We start from the raw sequence: 16,591 nt of genomic DNA, 5'->3' as shown, positions 1-16,591 counted from the left end.
GTAACAAATGTAAAATCTGTAGGTTAGGTAGACTATAAATTTATTTATTTAAAAAAATTCTATTGGAGTACACTTAATGTTCTGCTAGCTTCAAGTGTACAGCAAAGTAAAACAGTTATACATATACATATAGCCATTCTTTTTCAGATTCTTTTCCCCTAGAGGGTATTACAGAATATTTAGTAGATATCCCTGTGCTGTACAGTAGGTCCTTGTCAATTATATATTTTATGTATGTTAGTGTGTATATGTTAGTCTCCAGTTCTTAATTTATCTCTCCCTCCCACGTTTCCTCTTTGGTAACCATAAATTTGATTTTGAAACAAGTGTTTATGTTTTGTAAATAAGTTCTTTTGTATCATTTTAAAATTAGATTCTACACATAAGTGATGTCATATATTTGTTTTTGTCTCACTTCACTTAGTATAATATTCTCTAGGTCTATCCATATTGCTGCAGATGACATTATTTTATTTTTATGGCTGAATAATCTTCCATTGTGTGTATGTACCACATCTTCTTTATCCATTCCTCTGTTGATGGAAATATAGGTTACCTCCGTGTCTTGGCTATTGTACATAGTTCTGTAATGAACGTTGGGGTGCAGATATCTTTTCTAATTATAGTTTTCTGCAGATGTATGACCAAGAACGGGACTGCTGGATCATATGGTAGTTCTATATTTAGTTTTTTAAGGAATCTCTATACTGTTCTCCACAGTGGTTGTACCAATTTACATACCCACTGACAGTGTAGGAGGGTTCACTTTTCTCCACACCCTCTCCAGTATTGATTGGTTATGGACTTTTTGATGATGGCCATTCTGACTTGTGAGATGGCACCTCATTGCAGTTTTGATTTGCATTTCTCTAATAATTGTTGATTTTGAACACCTTTTCATGTGCTTTCTGGCCATCTGTCTGTCTTCTTTGGAGAAATGTCTCTTTAGATCTTCTGCCCATTTTTTGATTGAGTGGTAGATAGACTATAACATTTTGATTACAAGTAGAAAATAATTGTGAAAGTAGATTATTTTCCATGTTTTATAATAATAGATGGGTTTAAAAAAAAAAACTTGGAATTACTGGTCCCTAGAAAATAGCATCGACTTGTTTGAAACCATTTGTTGGTATTAAATACCCACACTTTGTAGACCTTTATTTTTGCACATAAATAATGTATATTTCCCCAATTTAAAACAGAATCACATAGCTTTTCTTACACTGAATATGAATTATTTTCATTTTTTTTTTACATAAGCAACTACCAAGTAGTATAGATTTGGAGGGAAATAAGGTGATCTCAGACTAAAGTTTCTTCTTGAAATATGAAGAGAGAATTTGTAGGTCAGAGCTGTTTAAGTATTATGTATTAGGTTATGAGTTTAGGCAAGTCATTAAACTCTCATCTATGAAATGAAAAATGGACTAAATTACAAATCCTTGCTTTGCTAAATTTCAGTTACTATTTGATTGCCATGAATCAGTCTTAAGATTAAAAATTAAAAGTTGAACAATGGATCTTTAATAATCATGAAGGAATTATTAAGCATTGTATTTATGCATGACATAATATTTTTCCATAAAATTTAAGGAACTATCTCTACCTTGAAGTAGCTTACATTTAAAAAGTAGAGTTCATTCTGTGGCACAGTGAGTTAAAACACTGACTACAACAGCTTAGTTCACTGCAAAGGCACAGGTTCAATCTTGTGCTTGGTGCAATGGATTAAAGGATCTGGCATTGCTGCAACTACAGTATAGGTTGCAGCTACAGCTTGAATTAAACCCTGGCTCAGGAATTTCCATATGCTGTGGGTGTGGCCTTAAAATTTAAAGATGGAAGCCACCAGGAAGCAGGTGACTGAGGAATATGTCAGTGTTACTTTTGAAGATCAACAAAAGGTAAACAGATTTGCATGGAATACAAGTAGAATCACAGAGCTGAAGGACGAAATAGAAGTAAAAAAACAACTCCAAAATTTAGAAGATGCTTGTGAGGACATTATGCTTGCCAATAACGACTACTTAATGATACCTTACCGGATTGGTGATGTTTTCATTAGCCACTCTCAAGAAGAAACTCAAGAATTGTTAGAAGAAGCAAAGAAAAATTTGCAAGAAGAAATTGATGCCTTAGAATCCAGAGTGGAATCAATTCAGTGAGTGTTAGCAGATTTGAAAGTTCAGTTATATGCTAAATTTGGGAGTAACATTAACCTTGAAGCTGATGAAAGTTAAACATTTTATAATACTTTTTAAAAATTTGTTTAATAAACTTAAATATTGTTTAAAATGATAATTTCCCTTCTTCAAATGATATAGAAAGCAAAACTTTAAAAAATTTTTTTCATTTATTTAATGGAAACTTGCCTATTTTCATGTCTTACTTATTTTATATTTTTAAAAGAAGATAGTATTCATCTATGTATTTTGCATAACAATTATATCAAGTGTAGGGGCTTTATGTAGTGTTATTAAAATCAGTTAAGCAATCTTTAAAAAAAGAAAAAGTCAAATAGACAACTGGGTACATTAAAGAAGATGTTCTATGTATCTTGATTTATTTCTTCATCTACTCTATTTATATCTCTTAGCTAGACCTTTTCTAGGGAACAGAGGATTCAAAGATGAATAAAACATGGCCTTTAACCTCAAGGGGTTTACAGTCTGTTTAATATGTTTAAAAGTCATAGCCAAAAGTGTGACCATAGAGGACTAAATAATAAATTTATAAATTAGGTTTTTGCTTACTCTTTAGAACTGGCATTATCTTCCTTTTTTAAGTTAGTAGCTTCAGTGTAAATGCTGAAGTCTTGAATTTTGAACTGTGGAGTTCACAGTACTGTATTTTTTCAAGTTTGGAAGCTTGAAGAAATCAGGGATATGCCTTTTTTTTTTTTGCTTTTTAGGGCCTCAATCTGAGGCATACAGAAGTTCCCAGGCTAGGGTTCGAATCAGAGTTATAGCTGCTAGCCTACGCCACAGCCATAGCCACATGAGATCCTAGCCATGTCTGCCACCTACACCACAGCTCATGGCAATGCCAGATCCCCAACCCACTGAGCAAAGCCAGGGGTCGAACCTGCATCCTCATGGATACTAGTCAGATTCATTTCTCCTGTGGCACAATGGTAACTCCTGTCTTTTTTATTTAAGGTTGTAATGCTAGCATTTACTTAGTTCAGTGACCAGAATGGAAAAGATCCTTGATAGGTTTGTTGAAGTGAATTAAAAGCATAAACATAGACCAACATTTAAAAAATTATAATATCATTTTTACTTGTTTACTTTGGAGTGTGTGTGTGTGTGTATGTATATATGCCAGATTAGTGCACAAAATACTACTGTGCAGCTCAGTGAGATGTGGGGAAGTAAGCACTTGTATAACCACCACAAAACTCAGTAAAAGTCATTGCCTCCTTTTAACCCCTCCTCCCTCCCTTTTTCCAAAAATCTCACTTTGACTTTTTGTACTTTCCACAGTTGCCCATGAGGCTGCCAAAAGCATTACTCAGCCTTTCATCACCTCTAGTGGGATTAGGAGACACTAAGTGGGAATTCCAGGTTTACCTCTTAGTGTGTCTTACTTCTGACTCTTGGTCCTTATAATTTAGTCTACCATAACTGGAAGATCATAATATTTTAAATCAAAGCACAGAGGTCATATTAAAAATAATTACTGATTTTACAACAGAACTGTAAATAGATAAGTTGATTTATGAGTCTTCAAATTATTCTTATAATTTGCCAATATTTGGTCTTCAGTTTTGATCCTGTAGTTAAATACATAAATATAGTTATATACTCAGAATTTGTATACCCAGATTCACATGAAATAGATGAAGTAAAATAGGTTTACACATGATAATAATGGTTTTGAGATGTATTTTGTATAGAATTAATTTTTATTCAGTCCAAGAAGAAAACATAGAAGATATGTACTATAAATTTAGTTAAGGTTTTCATTTTAATGTAATTTCCTTTTATGTTTACGCTAGGTATTTCTAGAGAAAATTTTGTAATCTAATCACACAGTTAGCTCAGTATATATGTATTATCTTCTAACAAATGAATTTATCATAAAGTTATTTCAGTATCACTTCATTCATAGACTAATATATGATTCATTTGGGGAAGAATGGATTTGCATTTTTTCAGGACTACAAACCTATGAAAAAATGCTCACGTTTATAATTGGACAGTAATTTTTATTTTTATGCTCCTTACTCTTCCAAGAGTTTAACTGATAAATATAAGAAGGAAACTTGGAATATACAAAGTCACACTAAAAAAAACCCCCAAAAAACAAAGAAAAAGGGTTAGATTTTCTCAGGATTTCACAGTCCTTAATAAGATGTTATTACTTGTCATACAGAACAATATCAATGACAACCTAACATTTTTTCTTTTAATTTGACGAAATTAACTTTACTCCCAGAATCAGCAAGCTACCCTAAAAGGAATATCAAAATACTTGTTTCTGTCTAGTATTTTATGTCTTTAAGTAACTGGATATACTTATCATTGAGGTATTAAGTTAATAGTGGTAAAACGTCTGTTATTTCAAAGACCATGAATACAACCTAACCATTTTTTTAAAAAAGCAAGAATTGCATGAACTGGAGAGTTTGCAAAATAAGAAATAGGATTAGAGTGTGTTAGTGTGTATTTGTGTGTGTGTGTGTATCTGTATGTTTATTTTGATTCTTTTTTTAAAAATTAACTAACTTTATTTTTAGGGTTGTTTTAGGTTTCCAGCAAAATTAAAAGGAAGATTGAGAAATTTCCCATATATCCCCTACTGCCACACATGCACAACCTCCCCCATTATTAACATCCTTCACCAGAGTAGACTTGTTACAGTTAATGACCCTACATTGACACCTTTTTTTGCTTTTTATTATTTAAATTTATTTACATTTAATAAAAACAGTCTAAACATACAGACAGCAACCAGGTGAACGAGGCTCAGATATGTTAATTGAGATACATAATTTGTCACTCCAAAACAATTTCAAAATTTCATTTTTTTAATTAAAAAAATTTATTGAAGTATAGTTGATTTCCAATGTTGAGTTAGTTTCTGTTGTACAACAAAGTGATTCAGTTAGATATTTGTTTTCATGTTCATTTTCCCTTATGGTTTATTACAGGATATTGAATATAGATCCCTGTACCATACAGTAGGACCTGGCTGTTTATCTGTTTTATATATAGTAGTTTCTGTCTGCTAATTCTAAACTCTTAATTTATCCCTCCCCCACTCTCTTTCCCCTTTGGTAACCATATGTTTGTTTTCTGTGTCTGTGGGTTTGTTTCTGTTTTGTAAGTTTGTAAATAAGTTTCTTTCTGAATGACTTTACTTAGAGGATAATCACTAGGTTCATCTTTGTTGTTTCAGATGACATTATTTCCCTTTTTTTTATGGCCGAGTGGTATTCACTTGTATATGTATACCACATCTTCTTTATCCATTCCTCTGTCAATGGACATTTAGATTGCTTCTACATCTCAGATATTGTAAATAGTGCTGCTCTGAACATTGGGGGACATATACCTTTTCAAATTATGGTTTTCTCTAGATATATGTCCAGGAGTGGGATTGCTGGATCATATGGCAACTCTATTTTAGTTTTCTGAGGAGCCTCTATACTCTTCTCCATAGTGTCTGCACCAATTTACATGTCTACCAATAGTGCGGGAAGTTCCTTTTTTTCCACACCCTCTCCAGAATTTATTATTAGTAGACTTTTTGAGGATAGCCATATTGACCTGAAAAATGAGGTGATATACCTCATTGTAGTTTTGGTTTGCATTTCTCTAAGAAGTAGTGATTTGAATATCTTTTCATTTGCCTATTAGCCATCATTATGTCTTTGGAGAAATGTCTAGTTAGGTACATTGACACAGCTTTACCATCCAGAGTCCATAGTTTACATTACAGTTCACACTTGGTGTTATATATTCTGTGGGTTTGGACAAATGTATAATGACATGTATCCACCATTGTAGTGTCATACAGAGTACTTTCGCCACCCCCAAAATCCTCTGTTCTGCCTCCCTGCAACACTGGCAACCATTGATCTTTTTTACTTTCTCCATAGTTTTGCCTTTTCTAGAAATCAGGTCTTATAATTAGAATGAAATATCAGTGTTGGAATCATGCAATATGTATGTGACCTTTTCAGAGTGGTTTATTTCATTTAGTAATATGTGCTTAAAATTCCTCCATGTCTTTTCATGGATAACTCATTTTTAGCAGTGAATAATACTCCATTGTCTGTATATACCACAGTTTATTTATCCATTCACCTTTTTTGGGGGAAGGCACACCTGTGGCATGCAGAAGTTCCTGGGCCAGGGATTGAACTCACACCACAGCAGCGACAACACCCTATCCTTAACCTACTGAGCCATCAGGGAACTCCCCATTCACCTTCTAAGGGACTTTTTGAATGCTCCCAAATTTTAACAGTTACAAATATAGTTGCCATAAACTCCCATGTTCAGGTTCTCATGTGGACATAGATTTTAACATTTGGATAAATTCCAAGGATGGTGATTACTTGGGTTGTATTGTAAGAGTATGTTTAGTTTTGTACAAAACTGCCAGCCACTAAAGTGGCTCTATCATTCCCACTGCCAGTATATGAGTTTGTGTTTCTCTGCATCCTGTCCAGCATTTGATATTGTCAGTGTTTTGGATTTTAGCCATTCTTGTGTAGCGGTGTCTCATTGTTTTAATTCTCAATTCCTTAATGACATAAGTTGTTGAACACCTATTTATATGATTAATGAACATCTCTATAACTTTTTTTTTTGTCTTTTTGGGGCATGCTGCACCTGTGGCATATGGAGGTTCCCAGGGCAGGGGTTGAATCGGAGCTGTAGATGCCCGCCTATGCCAGAGCCACAGCAATGCCAGATCTGAGCCACTTTTGCGACCTACACCACAGCTCACTGCAATGCTGGATCCTTAACTTGCTGAGTGAGGCCAGGGATTGAACCCGCAACCTCGTGGTTCCTAGTCGGATTTGTTTCCACTGCGCCATGATGGGGACTTTAGTGAGGTGTATGTTAAAACCTCTTGCCCATTTAAAAAAAAACAGACTATGCATTTTCTTATTGTTGAGCTTTAAGAATTCTTTAAGTGTTAAATGACAGTCCTTTATCAGATAGGCCTTTTACAAGTACTTTTTCCCAATCTGTAGCTTTTCCTCTTCCCTTGACATTGTCTTTTGCAGAGCAGAAGCTTTTAATTGTAATGAAGTCCAGCTTATTAGTTTTTTTTTTTTTTTCATGTGGTGTTGTGTTTAAAATATCCTTATTATACCTGTTAGCTAGATTTTTCTCCTATGTTATCTCTCAGGAGTTTGATAATTTTGCGTTTTACGTTTAGATCTGTGATCCATTTGAGTTAATTTTAGTGGAAGGTAAAAAGGTCTATGTCTAGATTCATTTTTTTGCATGTGAATGTCCAGTTGTTCTGGCACCACTGGCTAAAAAGATTATACTTGCTCCACTGTATTGCCTTTGCTCTTTTGCCAAAGATAAATTGACTATATGTAGGTCTGGTTTTAGGTTCTTCTGTTTCATAGATCTATTTGTTTATTCTTTTGCCTATATCATACTCTCTTGATCTCTGCAGCTTTATATTAAATTTTGTAAGCCTCTTACTAGTTTCGCCAGTACCTCTACAACTCCTTTATTTCTGTGTCTGTTTTCAATCCTTCCTGTCCTTACGAAGCCTGTCCTGACCACCTTATTGGTCACTTCCCTTTCTTTGTTTACTTAATAATATATGTTGAAATTTGTAATCATCTTTTTTGTTTTTAAATTTACATGTGGCAAGCTTCTTCCCTGAATGCCTCCCACTCTCCTCAGAAAGAAGTGTTACTGAATGTAAGGAAAATCAATAAGTCTCCACCATAATTGCTTCAAGTTCCCATGTGTCCCACTGGCTTGCACTATCACACTTTCCCATTCACTTAATACTTATCTCTTCTCTCTGCATGTCCTTAAATAGAATATTCTCCTTTCTTCCATCTCTCGAGTTGGCTAATTCTTACTCTAAAAGACTAACCTCAGACCTAATTTCTCTTTTTATCTCCTGGCAACCTGAGGTCTTCCTGAACTGTGCTCCAACTTGATTCATTTCTGTCATAAATTTCATTTATCATGCTGAGCTTAATTGCTGCCATAGATTTGTCAATTTTTTCTGAGGAAAAGGGCAGATTCTTATCAATTTTGATACCCATGAACAACTATTACAATGTCTAATATATTATCAGTTCTATAATGTTATGTATGTTGAGTTCTTGATTAAAACTAGAGCTACTGAAAATTGACTATATCTGAGTGATCTCTGAATTCTTAGTTATCCCTCAGGTTACTTTCTAGTACTAAAAAAGTAGAGAAGTAGACTGAGCTTTCAATGACAAACCTGGAGCTTTAGCATAACCTGTCCTACTCTTCCATGTAAGCACAAGTAAGATGGGACATTTCTTTTTCTTATATGTCATGTCTAAATTCGTTTTGAATTCCTGAGTATCTTGGAGAAAGTAACTTGAAGTAGACCATAGTTTCCCATCTATTTTTTATACTTTTTATTGCATTTTAACTAAAGAGATTTTGTTCTGGCATTTAAATAATTGTATAATTACAAAGCAGAGAGCAAATTAAAACTACATTTATTTTGACCACCTACTATGTTCCAGGCTCTAAGCTAGGCACTCTGCTTTAATCATCTCATTTAGTTCTCATGATAGCCCTAAGAAGTATGATTATCACCATTTTAATATTCAAAATAAAAACAAAACAAATACCTGAAGCACAACTGTGATACTCTTATTGGGAGTGCTGTCTCTCTTTTTAAAGGAATGTGACCTGTGGCAGTCATATGTTTTGCAAATATGAAATTATTTTAGAACAATGCAGTGACCTTTGGTAGTGCTTGATTAGAATTCATATGAAATGAAATTTCACAAGGTCATTTTGAGTTTTAGTCATATATGAGAATGGAATTTATTAAGATTTAAACAGGCAGAAATTGACATCATTTGTAAATTAAGTAGTTTTAATAGATCCCCTCCAAGGACTTTTCCTACTCAAACATTTTGCTTTTAAAAATTTTTCACTTTTTTTCACGTTTTGATGCAGTTCATTTACAGAGATATGACTAGTCAGTAGAAAAGACATCAGGAAGAGATTCTAAGAATTACCATAATTTATAAACTGGAAAATCAGTTCTTTAATAGACTGTGAACTGTGTGGTTTCTTATGAAGTTATTTTCATTCCTCTGATATTTACATATATTTTAATGTCTCTTTGTTTTTATATTTTTGACAGATTTCTGTCATTTGGAACTTTAGACTTTTTCTTCAAAGAAGTATTACAAATTCTTTTAATAAGTTCTATGAAAAACTGAATTTAAAACTAGAATTTATTAAAATTAATATTAAATCTCTAAAGATATATTTCTTAGCAGATGGCAGAATACTTAGGTTATTAAACCTAATTCATAAATCACTGTCTAGGGTAATGAGACTTTAATGTTCTCTTCAATTTTTCCATTAACTTAAAGTATCCAGGGCTTTCAGATAAGTTATTTTGGTACATTCACTATGGGACAAATACGATTCTGTTGCTATGGAAAACTTACTCTTTAAAAAATGTGTGTTTTCCCTTCTGTATTGAGATTGCTAGTTCCTTTTCCATATTCCCATAATCTAATACCAAATAATGTATTTCAAAAAATTTTATTATTGTTAGTGATATATAAAATATGTTAGAAATTATAATATTAAAAATTAAAAAGAAATGAAAGTATACTTTTTTTAAGATAACAGTATTGTAGTTACCAAGAATCAGAGCCCATCGTTAATTCTATAAACATGTATCATTTGTATGTCATGATCAAGGTATTATAATGGCTGACTTATATAACTTGATGGAAAAATTGGAAATTTGAATTTTAAATATTGTTTTCAGAGTTTCCAGAAGTTATGTGTCTGAATATTTAATATCACATAATGTTCCAGAAAGATAAATGTGAAAATTTATTCTTAGAGATTCAGCATTTTATGAAAGCTGTTTAATCTAGATTAATACTTACTAACTTGATATTGAAACAGTTATTTTCAAAATTAAGGTATTAGTTTATTTTGAAAATTGTTCTACCAAACTCGCTCTGAGAAGTATTGCAATGTCAGTAAACACAAACTTTCATTATGCCGTAATTTTCAGTTTACTCCCAAAGATCAGTAAATATTTTTATCAAACAGCTGAATATACCTTTAAAAGGTGAACAAGTAGAATCATTTCTACATTTTTTTTCTTTTCCAGTCACATAGTATGATTGATTTCTAAAAATAAAGCCAGAAGATTGAACCTAATTTTTTGCAGGATAATTTGACATTTGACGGACTTGGTAACCTGAAAACTCTCCCAATAAAAATATAAATATATAAAGTAAAAGAAAATAAGTTTTATTTATTTATTAATTTTTTAATTAAAATGTAACTGATTTATAATGTGCCAATTTCTGCTGTACAGCAAAATGATACGCATGCATATATTCCTTTTCTTATATTATCTTCCATTGTGGTCTGTCCCAAGAGACAGGAAATAGTTCCCTGTGCTATACAGCAGGACCTCATTGTTTATCCATTCTAAATGTAATAGTTTGCATCTACTAACCCCAAACTCCCAGTACTTCCTACTCTCTCCTACCTCCCCTTGGCAACCATGAGTCTATTCTCTATGTCTGTGAGACTGTTTCTGTTTTGTAGATAGTTTCCCTTGTGCCATATTTTAGATTCTGCATAAGGATAAATATATTTTAAAAGCACTGCCATAATTGCAATAATGGGAAATCTTCTTGGGTGGCATGTGAAGCAGGGTTAGTTGAGTTGAGGTTGTGAACAGGTGAACCTTAGGAGAATATCTGTGAGCTGATTTTGTTGGAGCCCTGGAAAAGGAAGGCTAAGGGAGAAGTAGGGGGTCATTTGGGCTTTAATGGTGATCTAGCTACATGGTTTAATGATGATGGGCATATGGAATCGTGCTCTCCATAAATTGGGACCTTTGGAGGCCTCAGTGAAATGGTTTCTGAGAAAACTCTGCTCATTTGGACAATAAGATGAGAGAAAACTTAATGGGGTAGGTATAGGCCCTGTATAGAAAGCGTCTGGTCCCCTGAGGATTTAATAAAATGGATCAGCACTCACACAAGTTTGAGTTTTGGGTATGAACTAGCTGTGAAGTCCAGGAAACCCCAAACTAACAAATTGACATCTACTAAGATGACCATAATCAATAAAATGGAAAGTAGCAAGTGTTAGCCAGGATTTGGAGAAGTTGGAACCCTCATGCAATTGTGGTGGGAATGTAAAACGGTGCAACTTATAGGGAAAACAATTTGGTGGTTCCCCAGAAAGTTAAACACAGAACTACCAGATGACACAGCAATTCCATTCCTAGGTACATGTCCAAAAGAACTGAAAACAAGGACTTAAATAAATATTTGTAGACTGATTTTTTTAATATTACTCAATGAATTTTATTACATTTATAGTTGTACAATGATCATCACAACCCAATTTTACAACATTTCCCACCCAAACCCCCAGTAAACCAGCCACTCTCCTTTGGAAACTGTAAGTTTTTCAAAGTCTGTGAGTCATATCTGTTCTGCAAAGAAGTTCAGTCTGTCCTTTTTTCAGATTCCACATGTCAGTGAAAGCATTTGATGTTGGTGTCTCATTGCATGACTGACTTCACTTAGCATGATAATTTCTAGGTCCATCCATGTTGCTAAAAATGCTGGTATTTCGTTCCTTTTAATGGCTGAGTCATATTCCACTGTGTATATGTGCCACCTCTTCTTGATCCACTCCTCTGCTGATGGACATTTAGGTTGGTTCCTTGTCTTGACTATTGAAAATAGTGCTACAATGAACATCGGAGCACATGTGCCTTTGCGAGTCATGGTTTTCTCTGGATAGATGCCCAGGAGTTGGGATTGCTGGATCAAATGGTAGTTCTGTGTTTACTTTTCTGAGGAGTCTCCATACTGTTTTCCACAGTGGTTGCACCAATTTACAATCCCACCAACAGTGGAATAGGGTTCCATTTTCTCCACACCCTCTCCAGCACTTACTGTCTGTAGACTTTTGGATGATGGCCATTCTGGCTGGTGTAAGGTGGCACCTCATCGTGCTTTTGATTTGCATGTCTCTAATGATGAGTGATGTTGAACATCTTTTCGTGTGTTTTTTGGCCATCTATATGTCTTCTCTGGAGAACTGTCTGTGTAGCTCTTCTGGCCATTTTTGGATGAGGTTGTTTGTTTTTTTTTGGTATGGAGCTGAAGAAGGTGTTTATAAATTTTGGAAATTAATGCCTTGTCAGTGGATTCACTGGCAAAGATTTTCTCCCATTCTGTGGGTTGTCTTTTTGTGTTGTTTAGGGTTTCCTTTGCTGTGCAGAAACTTTGAAGTTTGATTAGGTCCCATTTGTTTATTTTTGTTTTTACTGTCATTACTCTAAGAGGTGGAACTGAGAAGATGTTGCTGTCGTTTATGTCAGAGAGTGCTTGCCCTATGTTTTCCTCTAGGAGTTTGATAGTGTCTGGTCTTATTTCTTGGTCTTCAATCCATGTTGAGTTTATTTTTGTGTATGGTGTTAGGGAGTGTTCTAATTTCATTCTTTTCCCTGTGGCTGTCCAGTTTTCCCAGCACCACTTATTGAACAAGCTGTCCTCTCTCCGTTGTATATCCTTGCCTCCTTTGTCATAGATTAGTTGGCTATAAGTGCATGGGTTGAATTCTGGGCTTTCTCTCCTGTTCCACTGATCTGTATTTCCGTCTTTGTGCCAGTACCATATGGTTTTGATGACTGTTGCTTTGTAGTATAGTCTGAAGCCCGGGAGCCTGATTCCTCCAGCTCCATTTTTCTTTTTCAGGATGGCTTTGGCTAGTCTGGGTCTTTTGTGCTTCCAAACAAACTTTAAAATATTTTGTTCGAGTTCTGTGAAAAATGTCCTTGGTGGTTTGATAGGGATTGCATGGAATCTGTAGATTGCCTTAGGCAGTATGGTCATTTTGATAATATTAACTCTTCCAGTCCACGAGCACGGTATATCTTTCCATCCCTTTGCGTCATCTTTGATTTCTTTCATCAGGGTCTTCTAGTTTTCAGAGTACAGGTCTTTTGTCTCTTTAGGTAGGTTTACTCCGAGGTATCTTATTCTTTTAGATGCGATGGCAAACGGGATTGCTTCCCTAATTTCCTTTTCTGCTCTTTCATTGTTAGTGTATAGAAATGCCGTCAACTTCTGTGTATTAATTCTGAATCCTGCGACTTTGCTAAATTCATGGATGAGCTCTAACAGTTTTCTGGTAGAGTCTTTAGGGTTCTCTAGGTATAGCATCATGGCATCTGAAAACAGGGATAGTTTTACTTCTTCCTTTCCAATTTGGATTCCTTTTCTTTCTTTTACTTCTCTGATTGCCATGGCTAGGACTTCCAAAACTAGGTTGAACAGTAGCGGCAAGAGCAGACATCCTTGTCTTGTTCCTGATTTCAGCAGGAATTCTTTCACCTTTTCATCATTGAGAATGAGGTTCACTGTGGGTTTGTCATATATAGCCTTTACTATGTTGAGGTGGGTTCCCTCTATGCTGGCTTTCTGAAGGGTTTTTATCAGAAATGGGTGTTGGATTTTGTCAAAGGCTTTTTTTTTTTTTGCATCTATTGAGAGGATCATATGGTTTTTATTCTTCAGTTTGTTGATGTGGTGTATCACACTGATGGATTTGTGGATATTGAAGAACACTTGCATCCCTGGGATAAATCCCAGTTGATCATGATGTACAATCCTTTGAATGTATTGTTGGATGCGGTTTGCTAGTATTTTGTTGAGGATTTTTGCATCAATGTTCATCATTGACGTTGGCCTGCAGTTTTCTTTTTTTGTGGAATCTTTGTCTGGTTTTGGTACCAGGGTGATGGTGGCCTCATAAAATGAGTTTGGGAGTATCCCTTCCTCTGAAATATTTTGGAATAGTTTCAGAAGGAGAGGTGTTAGCTCTTCTGTAAAGGTTTGATAGAATTTGCCTGTGAAGCCATCTGGTCCTGGAGTTCTGTTTGTTGGAAGTTTTTTAAGCACCTTTTCAATTTCAGTTCTTGTGGTGGGTCCATTCATCTTTTCTATTTCATCTTGGTTTAGTCTTGGGAGATTGTACTTTTCTAAGAATTTGTCCATTGCTTCTAGGTTTTCCATTTTATTGGCATATAGTTGCATGTAGTAGTCTCTTATGATCCTTTGTATATCTCTGATGTCTGTTGTTACTTCTCCTTTTTCATTTCTCATTTTATTGATTTGAGTCCTCTGTCTTTTTTGCTTGATAAGTCTGGCTAGGGGGTTGTCAATTTTGTTGATCTTTTCAAAGAACCCGCTTTTCGTTTTATTGATCTTTTCTGTGGTTTTCTTTGTTTCTAGTTCATTGATTTCTGCTCTGATCTTTATGATTTCTTTCCTTCTACTAACTTTAGGTCTTGTCTGTCCTTCTCGCTCGAGCTGCTTTAGATGTAAAGTTAGCTTGTTTATTTGAGCTTTGTCTTGTTTCCTGAGGTGGGCTTGTATTGCTATGAACTTTCTTCTTAGAACGGCTTTTGCTGCATCCCATAGGTTTTGGAGTGTCATATCTTTGTTGTCATTTGGTTCTAGGTATTTTTTAATTTCCTCTTTGATTTCTTCAGTGATCCACTGGTTGTTTAGTAGCATGTTGTTGAGTCTCCACCTGTTTGTGTTTTTTGCAGTTTTGTTCTTGTTGTTGATTTCCAGTGGTATAGCGTTGTGGTCAGAAAATTGCTTGATGTGATTTCCATTTTCTTAAAGTTCCCGAGGTTTGATTTGTAGCCCAGGATGTGGTCAATCTTAGAGGATGTTCCATGTGCACTTGAGAAGAATGCGTACGCTGTTGCTTTTGGATGGAATGTGCTATAAATATCTGTTAAGTCCATCTGGTTTAATGCATCATTCAGGACCTGTGTTTCCTTATTGATTTTCTGTCTGGTTGATCTGTCCATTGCTGTAAGTGGGGTGTTAAAGTCCCCCACTATGATTGGGTGTTATTGTGTTATTGTCGATTTGTCGTTTTGAGGTTGTAAGCAGTTGCCTTATATATTGTGGTGATCCTGTGTTCGGTGCATAGATATTTAAAATTGTTATATCTTCTTCTTGGATTGATCCTTTGATCATTATGTAATGTCCTTCTTTGTCCCTTAAAATATTCTTCACTTTAAAGTCTATTTTGTCTGATCTGAGTATTGCTATTCCAGCTTTCTTTTGATTCCTGTTTGCATGAAATATTTTCTTCCATCCTCTCACTTTCAATGTGTATGTGTCCCTAGAAGTGAAGTGGGTCTCTTGAAGACAGCATATATAGGGGTCTTGTTTTTGCATCCACTCAGCCAGTCTATGTCTTTTGGTTGGGGCGTTTAGTCCATTCACATTTAAGGTAATTATTGAAACGTATGTTCTTATTGCCATTTATTAACAGTTTTCGATTTGTTTTTGTTACTCTTTTTTCTTCCTTTCTCTTGTTCTCTCCTCTTTTGGTTTGATGACTGTTTTTAGTGTTGTATTTGAGTTGATTTTTCTTGTGTGTGTATCAATTGTAGATTTTTAGTTTGCAGTTACTCTGTAATATTGATATGAGTCTATATATATATATATATATATATATATATATATATATACACAAGAGTGTTTTAAGTTGTTGGTTTCTTAATTGCAAATGCATCTCCAGTGTCCTGCATTTATACTCTCCTCTACTCATGCTTTCTGATTTTTGTGGTGTAATTGCACATGGATGATTTTTTATCTTTACTGTATATATACCTTTACCTTTGAGCCTTGTCATTTGTGATATTTTTGTTTCTGGTCATGGCCTTTTCTTTTCTGCCTGGAGAAGTTCCTTTCGTATTTGTTGTAAAGCTGGTTTAGTGTTTTAGAATTCTCTTAGCTTTTGGTTATCTGTGCAGCTTTTTTTTTGTCTTTTGCCTTTTTCTAGGCCTGCTCCTGTAGCACATGGAGGTTCCCAGGCCCGAGGTCTAATCGGAGCTGTTGTTGCCAGCCTATGCCAGAGCCACAGCAACACCAGATCCGAGCCGCATCTGCATCCTACACCACAGCTCATGGCAATGCCAGATCCTTTACCCACTGAGCAAGACCAGGGATCGAACCTGCAACCTCATGGTTCCTAGTCAGATTCATTAACCACTGAGTCACAATGGGAACTCCAGAAGAAAGGCTTCCCTCACCAGGGATCGAACCCAGCATGGCCATGAGATTGCCAAACCCTAACCTCTAGACCAGCAGGGAGCATCTATGAAGCTTTAAATTTCTCCTTCAAATCTGAAGGAGAACCTTGCTGGGTAAAGTAATCTTGGTTGGAGGTTTCTTCCTTTCATCACGTTGAGTATATCATGCCACTCCCTTCTGGCCTGCAAAGTTTCTGCTGAAAAATCTGCCGATAACCTTATTGCGGTTCCCTTGTATGTTATTTGTTTCTTTTCCCTA

General features: G+C 35.0%; 1 protein-coding gene across 1 annotated transcript; it reads left to right on the top strand.

The window, feature by feature from the left end:
- Positions 1 to 1,838: 1,838 nt before the first annotated feature.
- On the top strand, positions 1,839 to 2,165 carry LOC125137356 (prefoldin subunit 4-like). The gene has a single exon (XM_047798063.1). The coding sequence runs from the start codon at positions 1,839 to 1,841 to the stop codon at positions 2,163 to 2,165; it is 327 nt and encodes a 108-aa protein (XP_047654019.1).
- Positions 2,166 to 16,591: the final 14,426 nt, after the last annotated feature.

This window comes from Phacochoerus africanus, chromosome 10 (assembly GCF_016906955.1).
Source record: "Phacochoerus africanus isolate WHEZ1 chromosome 10, ROS_Pafr_v1, whole genome shotgun sequence".
In the NCBI taxonomy this organism is placed as follows: domain Eukaryota; kingdom Metazoa; phylum Chordata; class Mammalia; order Artiodactyla; family Suidae; genus Phacochoerus; species Phacochoerus africanus.
The sequence above is the reverse complement of the archived record's forward strand: the minus strand, read 5'-3'. Positions and strand labels throughout refer to the sequence as shown.

What these genes read in the sequence shown, in the direction of transcription:
- LOC125137356 (XM_047798063.1), top strand. Translation starts at nt 1,839, where the DNA reads ATGGAAGCCACCAGGAAGCAGGTGACTGAGGAATATGTCAGTGTTACT.